Source organism: Myxocyprinus asiaticus, chromosome 5 (assembly GCF_019703515.2).
Source record: "Myxocyprinus asiaticus isolate MX2 ecotype Aquarium Trade chromosome 5, UBuf_Myxa_2, whole genome shotgun sequence".
Lineage (NCBI taxonomy): Eukaryota > Metazoa > Chordata > Actinopteri > Cypriniformes > Catostomidae > Myxocyprinus > Myxocyprinus asiaticus.
The window spans coordinates 29594545-29610851 of record NC_059348.1 but is presented as its reverse complement, the minus strand read 5'-3'; the positions used below and the strand labels follow the sequence as shown (position 1 = coordinate 29610851).

Genomic DNA, 16307 nt, shown 5'->3' with positions numbered 1-16307 from the left:
TTTTCCATGGCCATTCAAAATAATAGTAATAGTAAATGAAGGTACACTCATGGCATAACATTTTTTATTTGAGTACATGGACATTCAAAAGAATGTTGGAAATTTGTATTTATCTATATATATTTATGTTATGCTAATAGAGTGTCTTTTTCACTGTATTAAAGTTTGCATTCATAGTAACACTGTTTTGAACCATATTATTCCACCCCCTGGCAAAAAAAAAAGGTGTCCTCTTTTTGGAAAACCAGAATATGGTCACCCTACTATTGCAATGCCCTCTTCATTGGTTTACCTGCTAACTCTATTGCTAGGTTGCAATATATTCAAAATTCTGCTGCTAGAATTCTTACTCATACCAAGCGCTCAGCTCATATTACTCCATTCCTGTTTGAAATTCACTGGTTACCAGTTTTGTTTCGCATCAAATATAAACTAATCCTGCTTACATTTAAATCACTTCATGGTCTGGCACCTCACTATCTTAGTGAATTGCTTCTCCCCTACAACCCGATCCGCTCGCTTAGGTCTTCTGGGTCCGGGCTCCTTTCTGTCCCTAGATCTCGCCTCTCTACTCTGGGTGGCAGGTCATTCAGCATAGTAGCACCCAGTATATGGAATTCACTCCCCCTGACCCTTCGCAGCATCTCTTCCATCTCTGAGTTTAAATCTCAACTTAAAACTTTTTCTTATCTTAATGTGTTATGTATTCACTCTCCATGACTGTGCTATCTGAACTGTGTTTTTGTGACTGTTCTTTGTTTGTGTATTATTGTGTAACTATTGTAAAGTGTCCTTGAGCTCTGGAAAGGCACTATATAAATTAAAATTATTATTATTATTATTATTATTATTATGGTAGATGTATCAAGTATAAAGTCTACATCAGTGCAGAAATCAGCATGTAGATTAGTTGAGCACATTTGTGTGAGTGATTGTTCAGGGTTGTTATCTTTGTCACTTTGTTATTAACATAAACAATGTTTAATCCTCTGCGTGAAGACTTTGGGAAAGTTATTCAATTTCACTTTTCTTCTTTCTCACCCAACTCTCTATGACAGTCATGCTTTCTGAATGCGCAGCTGAAACGTATGATTCCATGTCATTACTACTTAATAGCCTTGCTGCTGTTTTCAGAATTTGTACAGCATAGGGTGATGTGTGGTTAATGTTTAGAATGGACAGATGTGGTGATATCCTAATATTTACAAAATCGGTTTTGTGTATCCCTCCGCACCTGTGTCACATCCTGTTGAAGATGAGTTTGATAAATGTATGCTATGTGAAGCATCTGAAATACTCAGGTTTTTTCCATAGTTCTAAAGTCATGAACTGTTCTAGAGACATTGTAAGTTTAGAAAGCTGAATAGTTCTATAATTTTCATAACACTATAAGTGATCAATTTTTGTATGTATCTTATAACTAATGTATTGTGGTACATGTTAAAAATTTAATATTTTAACCCTCTAGATTGTTTTGACATTAAAATCTTCTTAAACAAAAGTCAAAAGAGATTTTTTTGGGAAAAAATGCTTACATTTTGCCATTATTTGCCAATAAATGAATAAATTAATACAAATAGACATAAAAAAATAAATAAAAAAAAGTATGAATTTCTCTTCTATACCAATTCATGTTTCTTTTATGAATTGGTAAATATTTATACATTTGGAGCGCTTTCTCATTAAATTTCTCTCCTTTTCTCCCCAATTTGGCATGCCCAATTCCCAATGCGCTCTTGGTCCTCGTGGTGGCATAGTGACCCGCCTCAATCCAATCCTTTTTGTCCTTTCTGTAAAATACAACTGTGTTCATTTTTCTAAACACACGAAACAAATAATAATTATGTTATTTATTCATAAATACAAAAACACTTACAAATAAATAAAAACTGCATTAATATTATTGATGCCACTATCTATAAAAAGTCCCCGTGGGGAAATGTAATTTCATTCAGACTTCTTGTTTTTGCTTTAATAAAGCTGATCTGTGAACACACACACATCTATTGAAATTAGCAATGATGCAGCACAAAAATCCAGATGTAGAAGAAATGTGTTTAATATTGCAATTTTCAGAGGCATTTCAGCATGATTGTGTCATCCCTATAAGGGTGACCCTATAAAAACACAGAAAATGTAATGTTACATGGCTTAAAAACAGCATGTTATTAGTTTCTATTAAAAAAAAAAAAAAACTGCCCTTTTAATTCAACAATGCAATTTAAGGATAATGATATTTTGCCATATGCCAACACTGTACCATATAGGGATATTTTCATTCATTAGTTCACTGTTCATAAAGCAGTGAATTCTAATGCATCTGAGTGACTAATAATTCATGATTTTCTCTTCTGCTGTGGCTCATGCTTCATTCATTTTTGTCATACTCCTTGTAGAAGCCATATGCTTGTCAGCTCCCAGGGTGCACCAAACGCTACACGGACCCCAGCTCTTTGCGCAAACATGTCAAGGCCCACTTCAGTAAAGCCCTGCAGGCACAGGACAAGGTAACAGTCTTAAGTGTTTGTAATTTTATATCAAGAGACTCATAATCTAAAATAACATGCAATGTGCATATAATCTGATAAACTTGATGACCTGAAAAATGAAGTCACATCGTTTAATGCATTAACTTCATCACTAATCTTCTATATCCCAGGGATCCCTAATGAAAAGGCCTATTGTTTTATTGGCTGTTCCTGCTCTCAAACAAAGAAGGATGAGGCAGACCTTTGTGTATTCCCATGGCTTTGGCACTCTAAGCAAGAACACATGTGTTCTCGACCCGTAATGCAGTTAATAAGCAGTGCAGTGCTGTTCCTCAAGAGGCCAGATGTGACATGCAAATAACAAACATGTTCACCACCAGCTCCACTGAATGCTGCAATGAATCAGAAACAGAAAGTTGTTTCAGCCACAATGGGACTTTGTTGCACTCAGTCAGGCAGTATCTCCTTGCAGAGATGTTTTCTGAGCAGTAGGCTGTGTTGTCTGCTTTATCAGAGTAGTACATCAGAGGTATAGGTGAGACTGGGCTAGTTGTCACAATGGAAAGTTGTCACTTGGGCTATATCTCAGGAACGGTAACATTTAGTGTCAAAAGTGGAGTCTACTGGAGGTTTTGTATGTTAGTCTCAAATACCTAGTTCAAAACCCTCTTAAATTAGAAACATTTATGTGAATTATGCCCTCAAAAGGTACATTTGTTACCATCATCATATCTTTGGAATAGCTCTTGTGTAAACAAGTGAAGATAATCAAATCACACTAACATACAGGTGCATCTCAATAAATTAGAATGTCATGGAAAAGTTCATTTATTTCAGTAATTCAACTCAAATTGTGAAACTCGTGTATTAAATAAATTCAATGCACATAGACTGAAGTAGTTTAAGTCTTTGGTTCTTTTAATTGTGATGATTTTGGCTCACATTTAACAAAAACCCACCAATTCACTATCTCAAAAAATTAGAATATGGTGACATGCCAATCAGCTAATCAACTCAAAACACCTGCAAAGGTTTCCTGAGCCTTCAAAATGGTCTCTCAGTTTGGTTCACTAGGCTACACAATCATGGGGAAGACTGCTGATCTGACAGTTGTCCAGAAGACAATCATTGACACCCTTCACAAGGAGGGTAAGCCACAAACATTCATTGCCAAAGAAGCTGGCTGTTCACAGAGTGCTGTATCCAAGCATGTTAACAGAAAGTTGAGTGGAAGGAAAAAGTGTGGAAGAAAAAGATGCACAACCGAGAGAACCGCAGCCTTATGAGGATTGTCAAGCAAAATCGATTCAAGAATTTGGGTGAACTTCACAAGGAATGGACTGAGGCTGGGGTCAAGGCATCAAGAGCCACCACACACAGACGTGTCAAGGAATTTGGCTACAGTTGTCATATTCCTCTTGTTAAGCCACTCCTGAACCACAGACAACGTCAGAGGCGTCTTACCTGGGCTAAGGAGAAGAAGAACTGGACTGTTGCCCAGTGGTCCAAAGTCCTCTTTTCAGATGAGAGCAAGTTTTGTATTTCATTTGGAAACCAAGGTCCTAGAGTCTGGAGGAAGGGTGGAGAAGCTCATAGCCCAAGTTGCTTGAAGTCCAGTGTTAAGTTTTCACAGTCTGTGATGATTTGGGGTGCAATGTCATCTGCTGGTGTTGGTCCATTGTGTTTTTTGAAAACCAAAGTCACTGCACCCGTTTACCAAGAAATTTTGGAGCACTTCATGCTTCCTTCTGCTGACCAGCTTTTTAAAGATGCTGATTTCATTTTCCAGCAGGATTTGGCACCTGCCCACACTGCCAAAAGCACCAAAAGTTGGTTAAATGACCATGGTGTTGGTGTGCTTGACTGGCCAGCAAACTCACCAGACCTGAACCACTATGGGGTATTGTCAAGAGGAAAATGAGAAACAAGAGACCAAAAAATGCAGATGAGCTGAAGGCCACTGTCAAAGAAACCTGGGCTTCCATACCACCTCAGCAGTGCCACAAACTGATCACCTCCATGCCACGCCGAATTGAGGCAGTAATTAAAGCAAAAGGAGCCCCTACCAAGTATTGAGTACATATACAGTAAATGAACATACTTTCCAGAAGGCCAACAACTCACTAAAAATGTTTTTTTTATTGGTCTTATGATGTATTCTAATTTGTTGAGATAGTGATTTGGTGGGTTTTTGTTAAATGTGAGCCAAAATCATCACAATTAAAAGAACCAAAGACATAAACTACTTCAGTCTATGTGCATTGAATTTATTTAATACACGAGTTTCACAATTTGAGTTGAATTACTGAAATAAATGAACTTTTCCACGACATTCTAATTTATTGAGATGCACCTGTACATTAAGGCAAGGGTCAACTATGTTAATTAAAGAAAAAAGGCAGTCACATGTGTTGTGAATGTCATAAATGTATACAATTTATAAATTGCAATATTTGTCGAATTTCTTTTTATATATATATTTTTGTATGGTACCTTTTATATTTTTGTTGTTTCATGAGTTGTTTTTTGCTTAATAAAAATTTTGTTTAATAATTGTTTTACTATTTACATTTAAACAAGCCTATAAACAAGGCAGTTTAATGCAGTTATGGTTTAAAAGAGAGGCATAGATTTTGTTCTGATGGTGTTTGGTTATGGGGAATGTGTCCCTCCCAATTTTTACATGAAACTTATGACCACTTCGACAGATTCATGACAGATTCGATTGTGACAACTTTCCCCATATAGTCTGACAACATTCTCCACTATTGGGGCAAGTTGTCAAAAAAAGGTCAATGCACATTCAGTCAACTATATATATATATATATATATATATATATATATATATATATATATATATATATATATATATATATACATATTATTTGTTTTATTTGTTTTATTTTTTCCTGGGCATTAATGGTGAAAACTTTAAACTGCTTTTTTGTAGTATCTGGCTATACAGTAATTGACTTGAAACAGTCTCTGGAGTTAAAAGTGTGACAACTTGCCCTGGTCTCCGCTATTTATATGCTTTCTGTGGTTCGACAGGGCCAGCTACGTAATAAGGTGGAGCAGGAAGTTGTGGATGTGTGCTTTGGCCTGCAGCATCTCCATGGCTCTACTCCTTCAGTACACATCCCAGACCACAGGTGTTCCAGCTCCCTCACTAAGATTCATCAGAAAAGCTTTACTGGTAGGTTTATTCTCGAATGGGCTTCATCTGCCTTCACTGAATTGAGCTTTTGACTATGGTAGAAGGCCTGAGAACCCTTTCAAGAGCTTGTGTTGTACTACTGAATATAAAAGTACCAAATAATGCCTGCGTACTTTGTGTAAGACTTTCTGTATGACTTGCTTTCTTCCTTGGAACACATAAGTTGAAATTTGGAAAATTAGACTGCACTGGTCACTGTTTTTCATGCAATTAAAATGAACAAGCACTTTAGCATTCCTGCCTAGCTCAATTTCTCGCATTTATGAAAGAAGTAGCGATGTCTGATTTGTAATCGAATAATTTTTTTGAGTTAGATCTTTTCAATTGATTGGTTATCACAAAACCAGCCTGAATGATTCATTCACAAATCAGTTCTTGAGTTCAACTCATTGAGCCCATTTGCATGAACACCAATCCGATGATAACTCACATAAATCATCTTATTAAAAAATCAGACAAAGCATGAAACGCACGTTTACATGACATTTGAAATAACCGAGTTATTCTCAGTTTTTGACGTCAAACCGTGAAGAGGCATGTGCACAACACGTGAGTACATTGGATAAGCCCGTAAGAGCTCTGGTAAAAGTGTTTACATGTAAAGCGAAATCGGGGTAATGGGCAAACCTACCCGTGTCAAGCGGTTTATTCTTGAACCGTTCGTTTTTCACCTACACCAATGAATGAAAGCCATTTAATGCGTTTACAAGACCACATACGTTGTCAACTTATTAAGCATAATCAGTGTAAAAATGTGCATGTAAACATGAATGCGCATGAATCAACAGGTTCTGAATGACATTAGGGTGAGTAAATGTTGATAGAATTTTCATTTTTGGGTGTCATCATTAGCTAAAGAGGTATAACACACTATTATTAGGTACACCTCTACACCTACTTATTCATGCAATTATCTAATCAGCCAATCGTGCGGCAGCAGTGTAATGTATAACATCATGCAGATATGGGACAGGAGCTTCAGTTAATATTCACATCAACCATCAGAATGGGGAAAAATGTGATCTCAGCGATTTAGACCTTGGCATGATTTTTGGTGCAAGACTGACTGATTTGATTTTTTCTGTAACTGCTGATCTCCTGAGATTTTCCGCACAACAGTCTCTAGAGTTTACTCAGAATGGTGCCAGAATGGAGCCTGTCTGGCACCAAAAATCATGCCATATCTGTATGATTTTATGCATTGCACTGCTGCCGCACGTTTTGCTGATTAGATAATTGCATGAATAAGTGGGTGTACAGGTGTACCAAATAAAGTGGTCAGTGAGTGTAGATGCATCCAATGCTAGTGAAAGATGACATTGTAGAACATCACACTGTATAATTCTAGACTCTGTCCACTTTTTAAATTCAAGTGCACTGTGTGCCTATGTTTGTCAGTTGAAAAAATGTTTATGTGTAAATGCCATTTAGCATTACAGATGTGTACGAGGGAGAATGTTCTCAGACTAGCCTTTTCCTCTCCCTTCCTCAATTCCTATACCCATCATTTGCACTATATACTATTTCTGACATCAGATGTTCCACAAGCTCAAAAGAGCAGTGTTTATTTAGACACTGGGCACCCACTGTTGGCAAGCAGCCACCCCACGCACGTCTCTCACACTCTCCAGAATCAGTTCCATTCCAGCCGCTTTTCCCTTCAAATGCTTGTGACTGAGTCAAGAAGCTGTCAGACAGAGCAAAGCTCCTTTTGCCAACACCTGAAGTGAAAATCCAGGAGGGCTGTCTGCACTAATTGCCTTAGACTGCTCGCTACTTTTTGAAGAGATTGGCAGGCAGACAGAAGCCGCAGATATTTCAGTGGTCTGATTCTGCTGAATGAGAAACAAACAACTCAGTGTTTCAATTTAAGAGTGGTTGTGAAAGATTTACTTCGGCAAGCAGAATTGCCTACGTTACTCATTTTTGACCTTGATGAATGTTAGATCAGGAGGAATAGGTGATATTTAAATACTACATTGTGATGCTTGCTTCCTGTTCAGTTTAGGCAACAGTAGGTTTTTCATTTTAGAGCACTCTTTAGGAATAATTCTTTCAATTAACCTAATGTTTTTATATTTCTTTAACATGTTTTTTTTTTTTTTTTTTTAATCTTCTACTGAATCAGCAAAATTTAGCAAAACACATCATGTGACATTTCTATATTCACTATGACGACTGGAATGCCCTCATGTGACTGTCTCTTTCCCAGAGGACTTCAGGAGATTTAAAAGAATGGTTAACCCAAAAATTAACATTATTTCATCATTTACTTACTCGTTCCAAACCCATTTGTCTTTGCCTTATTTTGTTGTTTGAACATAAAAGGAGAATTTTTGAAGAATATCATGACCGTTCTATTCTTTATAATGAAACTGAATGGGGACCGTGTCTGTCAATCTCCAAAATGACAAAAAAAGTGCCATGAAAGTACTATACAAGTGGTCCATGAGGTGAAAGAATGTCCTATGGTTTTGAAGCAGCATGAGATTTTTGTGTGAACTGTCTCTACCTCTAAGCAAATTTCTCCATTTACTCTCCATTTATTCTCATTGCTCTCTATGAGAAACAATTAACGTATTAAAGAGACCTTAGAGAAATTAAAGAGATCCTTTTTGTTCCGATGGGTTTACAGCATACTCAGAGGATGGTGAATCCTGTAGCAGAGTCTTATCAGGAGCCATCAATATGAATCTGGAGCAATCCACCAGACACTGCAGCATTAGCCTCCACAACCATCTACCCAATAACAAGATTAATCAGCCGAGGTAATATCAACACATCTGACAATATGTATATGGTAAATGTGACGAGGGACTGCTGCATTTCAAGAGTTGGGCAGGATATCTAAGTAACATAATTGCTGACTGAATTCTGAAAGGCTTATCTTCAGAACATTGTGAAAACATACATTTTAAAAAACATACAACATGGACAAGTCCAGTTTCTCTCTTTGATACATATAGGACCTATTTTACTTGTGACTATTTGGCTATTTGTCACTGACTGTTAGAGTCCATCTGCAACACATATACTGTATATTTGATTCAACCAGAGCAGTAACTGGCAGTGTTAGCAACATGTGCATGTGATGTTCGATTAAAATAACATGGTCGATATGGTGGATGCAGATTCTCCCTGCCCTAAGAACGATGTCATTATGAAGAGCGGCTGCACATGTTTCTTCACTTGAAAAATATGATCATAATGCATTTGCATGTTAACAGTTAACCCATGACCTCTACTTTCTCTATTGCTATTGTGCTGTCATGCAAATATGTGCAGATTGAGAAGTGATTTGATCTGATCTTAATTTCTTCATTATCTAATTCCATATGGAAAATTGAAATGCCCTCTCTCTGAGTATAATTTGAGGATTTTTTTGCAATTGTGCATGGTCACTATAAGCTTTGTGGACATGACTATTTTAATTTGCTACATTATTTGTCTTTATCATAAAGCTGAAATGTGTTCAGTTTTCAGTGTTAAAACACTTTTCATATCCCAGTCTCATATGCAGAGACAGCTCTAAGTAAGCCAATTGTAGGTTGATTTCTCCAAAAGCACCGTGGTGCTATCAAAACATTGATAGGCTTGCTTGAGCATCCTAACCAGCCCTAAACTGTAACGTTTGCCCAACCAGTGGTGTGAGTTTGGGGCGGGGTTATCTGCATGTCCGACTAATGGCAGATGGGGATTGTTTAGGAAACAGGAAATAGAAAACAGTTGTTATTTGTGCAATTCTGTTTCATTATGTTTATGGCGCAAACTTCAGAATTACAGACCTCAGCTTGAAAAGACCTTTGTTGTCACTTAACACAAACAGGACAGTGTTTGTTACTGTACTTACTTATCCAAGCACACGGAAAGAGAACATGTGTCCAGATTTGCTTTATGTAAACAACAATCATTTTGTGGCAGTGAACTGGAAATCTGTTTTATCAACTAGCATCTCAGCAGAACTTCCTAAACAATTCATGACACAATTCATGTTTGTCAGTTACCAGCTATCTTAAGATGGATTCAAAACACATAAAGTCTCAGTTTTGTGGTGCCGAAATAAAGTCAACACAGAAAGCATAAAGCTAATTCTCCACAAATGGATTTTCAAAGGTGATTTACTTGTGTATAATTTTGAGCTAAATTATATTTCCTGACCTTTGCCTTCAGAATATGAGGTTATTGCAATATATATATACAGTACTGTGCAAAAGTCTTAGGCACATCAGATGTTTCACAAACGCATTTGTCTTAAGATGGTTCTTTATATCTTCAGCTTTAGTGTGTCAATAGGAAATATAAATCTTAGACTCCCAAACATTTCTTTTGCAAATAGAAATGATTAGAATAGAAGAACAGGGAGCCCTGCAACAGATGTCATGGCCCCCACAAAGCCCCCCACTGAACATCGTGTCTGTCTGAGATTACACAAATGGACAGAAACAACTGAGACAGCCTAAATAGATAGAAGAACTGTGGCGAATTCTTCAAGAAGCTTGGAACATCCTATCTGCCAACAACCAAGAAAAACTGTGTCCAGGTGTACCTAGGAGAATTGGTGCTGTTTTAAAGGCAAAGGTGGTCACACCGAATATTGTTTTAGCTTTTTTATGTTTACTGGACTTTGTATGACATTAAGTGATAAATTAAAACTATTTATGTCATTATTTTTGAAGACATCCTCACCATGCAACATTTTTCACAAGTGCCTAAAACTTTTGCACAGTAGTATATATACAGTATATACTGTATATAAATATATTGTTAAGACATAATGATTTAGGATGCTTTGATTTTTGTTGTTATTTCAAAAACTTATGAAATATGAGACTATTGAATGACCTGGTGAATGTGTTTGGCATTCATTTAAAATGAAACTATCATAGCTTATGAAGCAGTTATCAGAAAAAGATGCTGCCTTGACTTATTTTTGCCATAAGATGTGGCATAGTGTATCATTTATAGTTCTTCTGGAAACAATATTTGGGCTTTTATCAGTCTTTGCCATTCAGAGTTCTTGCCAAAAGAATCAGTCATTTTGATAGATTACAGTTTTGTTTTAGGACCCAAATTTTACATTGGACATCAAGTGGCAACCCAACCCAGAACCAAAATTGTTTATCATACAAAATGTCCTTAAACAAAACATTGAAATGTATTAGTTGGTTTATGATTGGTGGTATAATAATTATGTAATAATATGGTTTCATGCTCCCAGCAGCCAATAATTCACTGCACAAAACCATGTTAAATCTCCTTGCAGGTAAACTTGTAATTAATGTAGTCTGAATATTTTCAGAGATTATTTAGCAGAGACGGGCCACTTTTAAAATTAATAGGAGAAACTGGAACTCTCAACCAAGGAGCTCTAGCACCCAACAGTCAATGGATGTAGAACGGAAGTCCCACCTTACAGTTAAAAGAGCCAGTCACCTTTTAGATGCAGACATCGCCTGTCAATCATCTCGAGAATGCGCATGCGCATTATCTATGCAAGCTGGGAAAACTGCGCATTTTAGAGTAACCTGAGGTAAAGATTACGATACAATTTATGAGACCAGTGTTCTCAGCTTTTACTGCTAATTTGAAATATGTTCTTTGATCGTAATCTTGACCAACAGTTTAGGGGATTTCGTCTTTTCCTGTTTAAGTAGATAAGAGCTGCACTGTCATGACTGGAAATAGCTTCCCAAGAACATTCCAAAGATGGCCGCCAGTGGACTGACTTGCTTGAAAGACTTTGTTTTTTGTTTTTCCACGACACCTCTCACGTCACTCTCCTACTTACTCTGTTGGGGGATTGGTTTAAGGATAGGCATTGGAAGTTGGTAGGCGTAGTCTGAAAGCTTGTCTTTTCTAATAGAAAAATGCATTTTCTAACATGCCTTGGACATAGGGTAGGTCTGCTCATGGGGGGTGTCTCGAACCCTGGCTGCGTAGTATGATCTTTAAAGGAGGAATGTTTTGATGAGGATGAAGGAGCTAGAAACAATGGAAAGGATCCAGTGTCCAGCTGTGGGGGATGGCAGGTAGATGTCCCTGACTGCTGCCACACCACCAGGAGATGTTCCGGGATTAATGGAGTGAAACATCTGTGATGTGTGGCTCCTGGGTGATGACCCCATAGCTGGACGACTGAAGGCACTGGTGGAGGTGCAGCAGGCAATAAAGCCCAGCAGGTTTAGACAGCATCTGTGCATCTGACCATATGTTTTTACATTGTGTAGTTTTGTCCATGTTGGCATCTGCCTAACTTTGCAACCTTTTTCCAAGTGAATTCCGGCAAAAATACAGTAGAGTTTGATTGGACGTACTGCCTTTGATGTCACAACAAAAGATATGGAAAGCATGTTCTTCTCCCTTTTGAAAGTAGATAAGCCTTTTTATTTTGCTATTGTATCTATATAGAATTAGAGTTACTCAGTTGCATTTAAATTATTATTCTTATTATTTTTGCATTTAGCATTGTTTTTCCCTACAATTGCAACCCTATCAAAAACAGACCTGTGACATTGGACTTAACATTATTGTACTTAAATCCTGCCTGTGTAAAGCTTGTGCCACAGACTACAAATAAACAGCATTTTTTTTATAGCTGTGACCCAAGACTTCAGGAATTGCTCATTATGTTTTTGCCACAGCCCCATTTTTAACACTTTTAATTGCATGCTTTTGAAGATTAATTTGCATCTTTTTCAGAAAAATAAATAAATAAATACTCACAATATTAAATTATGTTGACCAGTGTGTTTGTGTTTGGTACAAGTGATAACCTGTGTACTTAAAAAGAGGATCATTGGAACCACATAATTCCAGAATAAAAGTTCCTGTCATGTATATCTGAACCCTTACATTCAGTTATTAAATGGACCCTTCAAACATGATAGGATACTCTACTCGGCCTTCTTTAAGCAAGTCTTTCACTACAGAGTGCTGGCTGAAAATAACACACTGACAACCAAGAAGAGGATCGGTGTGATGGGTAAATTGGGATTTTTAAACATTGCATGAAAGATTCCTCTCATTCCTGCCTAAGGGTGCGTGCTGGCAGCTGGCTGTGATTAGCGTGTATAGAGAGGCTGGCTGTAAAAATATGAAGAGTAGAGCTGTTTTCTGAGTTTGTGTTGACAACCGCTCCATTGGGACACAACACACATGGCAGAGCTGCAGAGATCCAGGGCTGCCACACACTGTACATATCGGCCTCTCTTACTGTGTAGCCCACTGATCGAACACAGCACCACGGAACAGGCAGTTGATAACTGGAGACCTTGTTTTTTCTGTGCACTCGACCAAACTCTGAGCTGAGAAGTTTTTAACAACATTTCCATTATTTCTGAATGGTAGTTAAGCTGGGGCTAAAAACTAGCATGAAAATCAGTGAATAGAATTGAAATAGATTCAAATACTTTGTCTCTGAAGTGAAATCTGTCTTGGAATTGTGGTGCTGTGCACATACAGTACAACACAAAAAATGTTTAAAATTATTTTATAAATAAGAGCAGTAAATAATAATAACATCTCAACAAATCTTAAAGAATACATTATAAAACAGCATAAAACTATAAACATAATACCTTATATAAGAGTATACAGACACATAAAATACCTCAAATAAAAACTCTCCAAAAGAACTATTCATTTTGCATCTGCATCTTGTTATTTAGTATTTTAACTGAAGATCCTAAATAATAAGGTGCAAAATGGATATACAAGTAAGACATAAGAAATTGTGGCTATTCCATATTTCTACCTATCTTAATACATTTTCCCCCAATCGTCTGTGTTTTTCCCATATGTTTCATAAATCCTTTATGAGTTGTGAAATATTTGATTCTGTTTGATCCATACATATGCAATATGTCCATGTGAATTGAAAGTAGTCCCTAGAGTGGCCTCATTGGTTTTCCTATCATGGTTAAAATGTAATGAAAAAATTAGTACATACATCTCTTATGTTGTAGATTGTGAATGAACTTGAGAGATATTAAGCATTCATGATTTTACATACAACTGATTTTTAAGTCAACTGCTGTCTTCTTTCAGACCTTCTCCTCTGGTTTGTGGAATCAGCCTGGTCAGTGGTACAAATGAGCTCCAGGCTCTCTCTGACAAGCACAGCTCTATCTTAAACCCACATCAAAAACTCAACCAGATGTTTAATGAAGTACCAATAAATCACCAAGGTTTGTAAACTATTCTGTATTACATTCATTAGTGTCTGAAATTATTTATTTTTTTATGGCAGTTTATACTCCCAACTTTTTTCACAAATGTATTTCCGCAAACTAACAAGTTGTTGGCATTGATGGTGGAATATGCATTAACTTTACAAAACGAGGCAGTGTTAGTCAGCAAAGTAGGTGGACTGAAGTTTGGGGACAATACTTCAACAACTTTGACAGCCTTTTCAGGATGGCCTTCTCTTACGGGAACACTTAATGTTTCATGAAGAGGACCATTGTTGCTGTTAAAAATTTATGGTTGCCTTTGCTTGTTTCCCATTGTCTACGTGGTTAGTTTATAATTACAAGTGGTAATGATTTAAATCTGGCTCTGTTAAATCAGTGTTCATTGACAGCTTGAAAACCACTAAATTAGATCATTTAATTAGATCCATGTGCGTGTTAGCCAGGACTTAAGCTGGAGAGACGATGTTTAGACCCCTTTGTAAACACAATGTGATTTTTAGGATGGTCTAGAAATCCTTTAATTAAATATTGATGTTATGTAATTTAAAATATGTGTTCCTTCTATTTTATTGTGATAATGGGGATGTATTAAGCTTGGTTTTGTAACCACAGTTGAATAACGATATCAACTAATATCAAGTATTGTTCAATTAAAGCAGATAGGACTACTGTTATTGAATTGTATTTAGCTAATCCTGTTAAATATATTTTAGCCTATTTTTAAGATATATACATTTATCAAATTAGTAATCTTTAACAAAATAAAATTAATAAAACTTACATTTTTTCAAGTTTTTATAATTTCATTTGAAGGATTATGCAATTCAATCTGATGGAATTTTATGACATTGAAATGCATAAATTTTAAAAATAGTGCATGATGCCTGGGGTTTTTTTCTCTCTAGTTTTTCAGGCCACTTTTAATGGAGTAGAGCAGATTTCCAGTAATGGAAGAGATGGTCTGCACAATTTTGACCAAAATGGATTCCCTTTAACCTGTATAAATTCTTCTGGTACGTTCATGTCAGTCATTTCTCATCAACTCTTTATCTCCATTTCTGGTCTAACACTGTAAAAATAGCAGTAATATTTTTTCCAGCATATGTAGCTTTTTGAATCACAGATACTAAGAGATCTAAATTACATTAAATCTACATAAAAACAAGGTTTTTGCAATATTTCCCAAATGTCCCACTAGTTAACAGAGTCCTCTGAACAAACAGTTTGAAATTGAACAATGTTGCTGATTTGCAATCTCACAGAATGAATTGCAGCATGAATAAATGTTATAGAGGCTGGTGCTGTTTGCTGACTCGTTATGCTGTCATTGTTGTTTTTTTTTTTTTTTTTCATTAGTTAGTTATTTGTTGTTTGATGATGTTCAGAGCTCTGTATTAAGTTTAGAGGTCAATATGCCTTTGCTTGGCAAGATGTTGCAAGATGTTCTCTTCTTCTAAGACAAGATTGACAGAGCTCACTTCATATGAGCCATGTACATGTACAAATGAAACTTTTTGTTAATTGGCTGGACAAGAAATCTGTTGTTGCATAAACAAGAATTTTTTGAATTGAACAACAGGCTATATTTTGCTTGTAGTAAACAAACAAATCCAAATTGGCCAAACAAAGCAGTGTTAAGTGTACTGAGGACAAATATTAAGACTATTATTATTATAATTCATTCAATTATTATTGTTAACATTAACATTTATTAACATTAACATTATTGTTAGTTATTAAGAGCTCGAAAATCTTAATGCATCAAGTTACCTTGATTTTTTTCAAAAAATTTTTTTTTACTTTTTTCAAAAATATAGTAAATTCTACAAAGGTTCTCTTTGTTGACAGGCCACAGCCCAACCCAGGATACACAGCCAGTGAGTGGGCATCACCCTCCTCCATGTCCGTTTCCAGTTGGGATCTATGACCGTTGCCTCAGTCAGTTCTGCCCTCTGTACTCTCAGACGTGAAATACACCTTTGGACCAATGTACCTGGGAGCAGGGGCATATAGGAATGATTTAAATACATTAAGACATGGTTGATTAAGGAAGTGGAATTCTGGATAAAGATTCTCCAATCACAACAGAAATGTGTGATAAACACTTTGGTTGAGCAATATCCTCTCAAAGATTCCTCAAGCAGTGAGTCAGCCCTTTAATGACAGCTGTGCTCTTGAAAGAGAAATTTCTGCAACTTTGGCACTGTTAATGACGATGCAGCTTTATGTTTGGATTCGAAACATTTGTAATTTTCATGTTTGGTTTGCCCAGAGAATGAGATTGAGGAGAGATACTGTTTACATTGAGTTAGTAAAAGGACATGATTCTTTAAGTAATATTTATGTTGTATTTTTCATCAACATTACATTATGTACCATTTTGTCTTCTTTCTCAAATAAACCGAAGA

At 36.4% G+C, this 16307-nt stretch overlaps 1 protein-coding gene across 1 annotated transcript in view; it reads left to right on the top strand.

The window, feature by feature from the left end:
- LOC127440460 (zinc finger protein GLIS1-like) overlaps positions 1-16307 on the top strand; it is a 43952-nt gene extending 27645 nt beyond the window's left edge. The window contains exons 5-10 of the mRNA XM_051697039.1: positions 2397-2507; positions 5542-5686; positions 8343-8475; positions 13754-13893; positions 14805-14912; positions 15748-16307. Of these exons, the coding sequence (XP_051552999.1) occupies positions 2397-2507; positions 5542-5686; positions 8343-8475; positions 13754-13893; positions 14805-14912; positions 15748-15869 (759 nt within the window). The 3' untranslated portion in view covers positions 15870-16307. The remainder of the gene's footprint in view (positions 1-2396; positions 2508-5541; positions 5687-8342; positions 8476-13753; positions 13894-14804; positions 14913-15747) is intronic.